General features: G+C 36.0%; 1 protein-coding gene across 1 annotated transcript; it reads left to right on the top strand.

Annotated features, from left to right (window-relative positions):
- Window positions 1-505: 505 nt before the first annotated feature.
- Window positions 506-2,796, top strand: LOC113280915 (60S ribosomal protein L7-4-like). The gene is made up of 7 exons (XM_026529527.1): window positions 506-608; window positions 1,208-1,392; window positions 1,513-1,610; window positions 1,701-1,758; window positions 1,953-2,032; window positions 2,147-2,249; window positions 2,332-2,796. Exons 2-7 carry the CDS (start codon window positions 1,210-1,212, stop codon window positions 2,545-2,547), a joined length of 738 nt encoding a protein of 245 aa, XP_026385312.1. The 5' UTR covers window positions 506-608; window positions 1,208-1,209; the 3' UTR covers window positions 2,548-2,796.
- The last annotated feature ends 5,821 nt before the right edge of the window (window positions 2,797-8,617 follow it).

Here is an 8,617-nt window from a genome sequence, read left to right on the forward strand (position 1 = left end):
TTTCTTTTCTATTAAATCTCTTCTTTTCTTAAAGTGTTTATTTTATCGATTGGACCATTAGTTGCTCTATTAGGGTTTATTTGAACGACTATATAAGTTTTTTACGGTCTGTTGCCGATATAAATGATAATTGTTGAGGATAAATTACATGTCAAAGTGACAGAGTCCAATGAGTTTGTAGCCCAGAGTCTCACCGTATCGGTTAGTTGCTGTGCAGGTTATAGTTTTAACAATCCACCAGCGAATAAATACATTCCCACCGGATGGCATACAGGTTAAGACAAAGAGCAAACAATTTAAGAAAGTTTACCGGGTGCGAAGCACGGGTTACTATCTAGTACCCAGTAAGGTTCTACAAAATTGCTCGTCGGATGCACACATTTGCTGTAGTGGGCCAATCAACAGGCTGAGTATATAAGTACCCAGTCCCATCAAAAAACAAAAAGCCCACCCCCATCTCCGAAACCCTAAACACCCTAAAAAGGGCAATAGCGTCATTGTGTTATTTATATAAATTGCTCAACCCTATACTCTTTCTTGTTTCTTTTCTACTCGCCGAATTTGCTTCTGCAGCTCCTGTGAAGAAGAAGAACTGAATCCAGAAACAGGTATCCTTCATATTAGGTTTTCATCGTCTTGCTAAGTAAAAACAGGGCTTAGTTTTGTTGTTGTGATATGGAATGATGTTTTATTTGTTTTATTGATAATCTTGTGGAAAAAAAAGCAAACATATCTGTTGTTTTAGCATTTTCTTAATGGCTGTTAGCTAAAGCAGATTATTAGTTGAGTAAGTTGTTTGAAGATGTAAGTAGTATTGTTTTGGTCTTATCTTAAACACTGATCTAGGTCATTTTGAGTAATATTAGATTCGTAGTAACAAGATGTCGCTGATAAATGGGTTTTTTTAGCTCAATCCCTAAATATATGCACTGCCTGTCTTTGGTGTTATGCTGTTGTGCTATTATTTGGATTTTGCTACTTTCCTCTCAAGTTTAATTGAATGGGTTAGATTTTCAAGCTTTTTTTGGTGTCCCTCTATGTTTGTTTGTTTGTTCTCTTATTTCTTGTTTGTTCTCTTATTTCTTGTATACTTGGTTTTTTTTTCTTACTTGCAATCAGATTTGATGTCTTATTATTTCTTTTGGGGTGCCTTGTAATAGTTCACAAACTCAACAGTGTATCTGTTTTGCTATTTAAACTCTTTCAGGTATGGGTGGGGAAATCAAGGCAGAGACTATGATTCCAGAGCATGTCTTGAAAAAGAATAAGAGAGATGAACAATGGGCTCTGGCATCGAAAACTGCCCTAGTAGCTCAGAAGGAAAAGAACTCTGAAAACAGAAAGCTCATCTACAAGAGGGCTGAGCAGTATGCTAAGGAATACTCAGAGCAGGTGCGAATGCCTACTTTGACCCATTATTATTTCTTAAATTTTTTTATTTCCATCATTTGAGAAGTTATCTTCTGAAAATCTGAGATATCTGTTAACCATTTCATGTTGGTTATACTGTAGGAGAGGGAATTGATCAGGTTGAAACGTGAGGCTAAGCTAAAAGGAGGATTCTATGTTAACCCTGAAGCCAAATTGCTTTTTATTGTCCGTATTCGTGGGTAAGGTTATATCAACTAAATTCATATGTCGCCCTTCACATTTAAATTGTACGTGTCTGATGTTGATTCTCTTTTGCTGTTTGTTTTAAGTATTAATGCTATGGACCCAAAGACCAAGAAGATATTGCAGCTTTTCCGTTTGAGACAGGTAATTTTTCTTAGTTGTGTTTCATATATGTTTTTGTCTTATCTCCATCTATATATGTCTAAGCAAAATACTGTGCCGTTCGCTATTATTCACCGCCTATAGAATCATTCTATTCTAGTTTCTGTGATTTCGGGCTGTCTGTTTTCATCATTTGTGAATATTGCTGATGTTTTCTACTGTTTGCTTTTCGTCAGATCTTCAATGGTGTATTTCTTAAAGTGAACAAAGCTACTTTACAGATGTTGCAAAGAGTTGGGCCATATGTAACTTATGGGTAAGTTTCTCCACCTCATAAAATGTTCCAAACTTTCTGCCCTACAGTTCAACATAATGAAGTGGTTAGTTTTGTTGTCTGCATGCATCAAAAATTGATTACTATATTTTGCAGATACCCAAATCTCAAAACTGTCAAGGAATTGATCTACAAGAGAGGTTACGGAAAGCTGAACAAGCGAAGGACAGCCTTGACTGATAATTCTATCGTTGAACAGGTAAGTCTACAGTATTACCAATTTGTGGTTTTTTATCATTTTGTTGCCAAATTTTTCTCTTAATTGACCATCTTCTCTACAGGGTCTTGGCAAGTACGGCATCATCTGTGTTGAGGATTTGATTCACGAGATCATGACTGTCGGCCCTCACTTCAAGCAAGCCAACAACTTCTTATGGCCATTCAAATTGAGTGCTCCTCTAGGTGGTTTGAAGAAGAAGAGAAACCACTACGTAGAAGGTGGTGATGCTGGTAACCGTGAGGACTACATCAACAAACTTGTCAGGAGAATGAATTAGACAGTTGTTACTCTTGGTATTTTTAAAATTTTGGCTTTCTCAGTTTTTTGTAGCAGGTTTGGGTTTTAACTTTCAGCTTAGACTTTTTGGCATTCAAACCAGAGATAGCATTTAAAATGTTGTTCAGTTTTCACTTTTCCTTTGTGTTGACCTTGAAAAGGAAGAATTATTTAGATCTGATTTATTATGACTTATGAGAAGACTTCACTATCCAAGTCTGTGGCAAACAGTACAGTTTCTCCTTTCTAATTTTGGTTTTTCTAGTTTCAGCCTATTGAATCTTAGTAGGGTACGTCGTAGTCTTCTCTGATCTGATGTTTTCTTATTTCTGTTACTAGTTAACCTCTCCTTATAAATTAGTTAAAATAGGCTACAACTTGGACATTTATACATTGCATAACTCATATCATATCATTCCAAATTACTGGGAGTTCCTGAAATGCTTACATTTTGAGTATTTGTTGAAGCCCCACTGCAAGCATCAAAGACAGGCATTCTCTCGACTTATTCTCTGTTTTAAAAATCATTAGTTCTGCACACTTTGAAGGATATTACATCTGGATGTTGAAGGTTGGAAGTCTTTAGCATTTTGAATCTGAATCAATTGGATTTTTTCTTCAATTTCAGTTGGATTCTAAACCAAGACTTTCCATTTAGCAACAGCAAAACATAAAGAGACTTGACAAATGACGATCACTTGGTGATTAAAATGTGCATAAAAATAAACGTGCAAAGTAAATATCGAAAACCAATCAATCCGAGATTCATAAGAAAATAAAACTCACTGTTAGAGGCGATTCGGTAACAGATGCAATGTCATCATAGAGTAATTATTATTCCAGATACCATTGGCTGATAATGCTAGATTTGGTGCAAAAATAACATGCGAGTTTTGAGGTAAAGTCTGGTACTTCAATGGCAAGCTCTCACATGAGTAGAATGGGTTCGCTGCTTTGAATTACATATACTAAGTGGTATCTGGCTGCAATCAAATTCGCCATAATGACTATTACCAAGTGTTATGGCATGCCCCAGCGGCTAGCTTGCATTCCCCCCTGCGGTTGGTGGTGCTGCGACTGCGCTTGATGCCACTTTTATTTTGTTTTACGGCTTGTGTCGTTGGTGAAGGAATTGCGGCAAACAATATAACTCTAAACCGAGGTATATACACTTGCCCCTAAGAGATGCTCAGGATCTTGACTGATTTTTCTTGCTCACATTAACCCGTCAGCAAACCTAACATCACTTCAGGCCAGACTGTCACCATCCAGAGGGGAATAAACTCTCGAACACAAAAATAATACGGATCATTACACTTAAGCAACAAAACTCCTGCAAAACAAAGCCAATGAATTATATTAACCGCTTGGTATAAACCTCTGAAAAATTCAGGATTAGTAAAAGCCACCAGCACCACTCATAGAATAATATTTCAAATTCATAGTATAATCTATGGAGTAACAACATAGATATTTTAAATTTACCGAGAGAAAAATTGAAACCATTAGGCCTATATTGTAGTGTAAATCAAGATTACACAACCCTAATTTTCATTATGTATAAGATGCGACCCTGATTTTGTTGAAACACAGAACTTATAGTACGACAACCTACACAACCCACAACAAAAATATAATTTGTTGCTGTTTTTGAGTTTAACTGATATTGGTACATACACCAACCCGATCCGGTTAGCAGTCCTGCCTCCCTCTTCTTCTACCGTTGCCATCTAAAAGTAAGTTGTATTTTCCTACAGTAAAAGAGCAAAAGTGTATGAATATAAAGAAGCCATTTACCTTTCTGACCGTGTAATGCTATTCTGTACTTAGAAACAGATCACTGAGAATAATCAAAACAACCCAACCGTATTAAACATCCTGTACCTGTGCAATTCAATTACCCATATCCCTATGTGCAAATTCTGATGGACTTGAATTACTACTTACAAGTTAGCGATGCAAATAACACAACAGTAACCATAGCGGACTGAATCTGGTGTGAATCGAACACACGACCTTCTGACTTAATGTCAGACGCACTACCATTGTGCTACAGACTCATATTCATTAATGAACGGTTTGAACCATGAAACTCTGTTCTAAAAGAAATTAAGGAAGAACAACACCGCTGCTTTAGAGAACCTACCATAACATAATCGCACCCAAATTCTGGAGAGTAAATATACTATGTTTTATCAAAAATATGCAAGTTCACTTTCGCATTCTTACATAAAATACCATAACAAAATATTTGTTTAGCGCCTGCTAGATAGACAGAAAGTCTATTAGCTCCTTTCGTATGCATGAAAAGGTATGCATCATGCCAACATTTGTAATTGTGTTGAGTAGTATAAATAACTTTGATTATCAACACTTTGTTCTAATAAATAGCTTATAAGAGTCCATTCTCAGGCATAAGATTTAATCATTGAAAAAACAGATCGTAAAACACTATCAAAGTGAAGATTGTTACAGTTCAATGAAAAATACTGCCCATGCTGCCAAAACAGTACTGAAGAATACCAAGTTATCTCCAGAGGACATTCTCAAGAACTGACACATGAAGTTCAGACAAAATAAGTAAAGGTCATCCGAGGTTGAAACTGGCCTATCTAGCTTCTATCAATCATTCCTCTATTATATCCCAAAAGCGGGATGAAGGTGACCCAACTCGTAGTGAACTCTTCATATCTGGTTCTGAGTTTGTGCCCATTTTTTATATAGCGAAAATAGTACTATTGTAGATATTAGAAACTAAAATCTCATGAGAATATGCATGATATCAATTTATTGTGTAAAGACAGGATGTATTACTATTACATCCATCAGTTTCAGCTGCATTTACTACACGATCATCAGTCAGGAAGCTATCTATACTCAACCTGTCTGATTCTACATTACATTGTCACTTTGATTAGCTACAATTGTTCCTTCCTAACTTAAAAAATCGTTAAGAACATTTAGAATTATCTAAAAATTCCACAATAATCATAGCCATTATAGTATGTTTATCTCACTTACAATATCAAAAGAATAACGAATGTACCTATCTAACTTATGTACAACGTTCATCTCCTCCAGCCAATACACCAAAACATAAAATCTTGTACGGTTAAGACTGCTCAGATGCTCACAAACTATCCTCTGCCTAAACATCTCCCAATAATGCGCTTTTTGATTAAAAAAATTCTTTTAATGTTGCTTTCTAAGTTCGCTTTAATTGAAAAATACAGCCTTACCTATTCTAGATGGACTAAAATATACTTCATTTCCACGAAAAATTCAGATAATAGCTGGCTCTCAGTTAATATCAGCTTATCCTAATAATATTAAATCGGTGACCTATAAATTCCGACAAAACAAACATGGGATATAAAAAAGAGATAAATATGGAAACATTACCTACTTTGAGAAGCTGAAATCAGAGCATCTATTTTAGGAGCTGCCCTGTCCCACATCTTAATCATGTTAATACACTTGTTGTGATGTTCTTTATTATAACTGAACAACAGGCAACACAATTTTAGGATGACACCATGAAGTAAATCTGGAGACTGAATCTAGCAAATATGAGAAGAAATAAAGAAGTGACTTGACAATAACCATATAGGATTAATTGAGTAGTTCCCCGGTCGATATTGGGTAATCATTTTAAATGGAGACTGTGTCTTACCACAGTAATGAAACAAGCAGATTCATTCTACTATAGGAATAATGAGCTTACTCAATGAGGGTCACTAATATCTTGTATGTGACAGCCTACAGGACATGTTCCTTAATTGTATGTGTTAAACCGTTTTTTCTGAGTACAATAAGTAAAACCCAATCCACGTATGTAAACAGTACTTATGAGCTAATTAAGGGAAGGCAATTAAGCCGTAACCTATAACAAAATGTAGTTTATTTTAAACCTTACATTCTCACTGAATATATTTCCCCAGTTTATTAAAAACATGCCAATTCTTAAGTATGTCTAACACAGTAACAACAATTCCGATAAACATAAGGAAACTCAATCAATAAGGTGAGCGAAAGCATATCACTGACCTCTGTTTGTTAAAACATTGGCTAAAACAGAATTTTGCTTACCCCACTACTCCAAGATAATGCATCAGAAAGATGTAAAAAGTTCATCGTGCATCGCCGCCCATTAGCCATGTACAGGACAATGCAAATATCCCTTGTTTCAATGACAACATCATCTGATGCAGTTGGTGACTATATGCGGCTTTCAATTCCCTGTTCAATGAACTAGTAAGTTCAAACAGAGAATGAAGATGTTTTCACTTCTTTATGTTCTCCGATCTGGAGTAAATTTAAGTTAGAAGCACTGGGAATCTTATGTTTTTGCTGTCAGGAAACCAAATCGAAATGAGACTGAACGAAAAACACAGATCATAGTCGAAACCACCACAGCCCTATCCCTAACTCCGACTCTTTTCTAGTCTCTGCAATGGAAAGAATGAACCTTCTCAAATCTTCATGACCAAATGAAATAAAAAATACATAGTGATGGGTTACCTTGTACTTCTTTTTTTTTTGGTAAGAAGATGTATTCAACAAAACACTAAGTGGGCTTTACAAAACGGGGAAAAGCCCTTCCCCTAGCATCCTCCATCAGGACAGAAACCAAAAAAGGAGGAGTATCAAACCGTTGACCACATAAACATTCATTTGCTGCTTTCTTAGCTAACAGATCAGCAGCATCATTACTCTCCCTATATCGATGTACAAAAACAACAGAACGCATCTGCTGAACCAAGAAGATGGGTTACCTTGTACTTCAATCCGCGTCTTAAGCATCATATTTGAAAAGGCTTAATGATTTACATTGCATACTCTTGACCACAACATCATTATAAAACAGGGCATCAACAATGAGGCGTCAATTTCCATGTTCTCATGTTAATGCAGGACATATTCTGTAGGAGAACGTCAATCTGATGTGTGATCCAGGACCAACCAAGCCAAGAAAACAGGAGTACAATTAACATCCTTACTATTTGCTAACTTAAAGTGGGTAAGTATTGATATACCTAATCACATACGCTTCTCAAGTAGCAAAGATTGGGCTTATCAACAAAAAAAGATATAAGATAGACCTATAACATTGGTTTCAACTTTCAACAACAAAATCATAGATTCATTCTCAAGTGGTGAGGTGGACAATCAATGTTTAGTAACACAAAGCCCCTAGAGTTGTACCATCAGTAACATAAAACAAAACCCAAATTCATATTTCATACTAATAAATGCTCAAAATTCATAATTAAAATTCCAGATTTGAAATCCCCGACAATTTGGAAAGAATATGGAAGCAGAAGTCAAAATACCCGATTGGCAAATCTTCATAACTCCCCCACTTCATCTTTCTTGAATGAACTTAGAACAATTCACTCAGAATAGTCAAAACAACCCAACTAAGATATTAGGGAGAACACCGAGATAATCACTCTGTACACACACATAAACAATCCCTGTGATGAATAAGATAAAAGGGTGAAGGAGAAATAAAAGAAAACAAATCAAAAGAAGAAAGAAAGGACTAAAGGAAATATCATAGGGTTAGAGTTCTCAGAGAACAGAGAGCTACGGAACACACCAAATCTAGGGTTGAAATTTTGTAACAAATTTTCGACGGCCAGAAACCTAGAGCACAAACAGCAAAGATAAATCTCAGAAAGATAACAGAGAAGAAAGAGCTTAGGGTTTCTTTCTTCTGGAAGATTAAAATTTAGGGCTATTTGGCATTTCCTTCCCTCCCAAGATCGCTAATTAGCGTTTCCTCCCCAAATAGATCAAAATTAGTGTTTCCTTCCCTCGTCAGATTTTCCATCAAATTCTCGGGTCAGCAAGAGTACACACATGACAAAAATATACGTGTGGCAAACAAAAACCATAATGTCAACATGATCTTCATTTCTATCAAACAGTGCCCAACAACAACCATCTCGTCATCAGCTTCATCTCCGTCAAACAGTGCTCAACATCACCCATCTCCGCAATCTAAATCAACCACCAAAACCCATTAATTCAATGGCATCATCAACTTCTTGTAATCTCAGATCCAT

The sequence above is a fragment of the Papaver somniferum genome, chromosome 1, assembly GCF_003573695.1.
Source record: "Papaver somniferum cultivar HN1 chromosome 1, ASM357369v1, whole genome shotgun sequence".
NCBI classification, from domain to species: domain Eukaryota; kingdom Viridiplantae; phylum Streptophyta; class Magnoliopsida; order Ranunculales; family Papaveraceae; genus Papaver; species Papaver somniferum.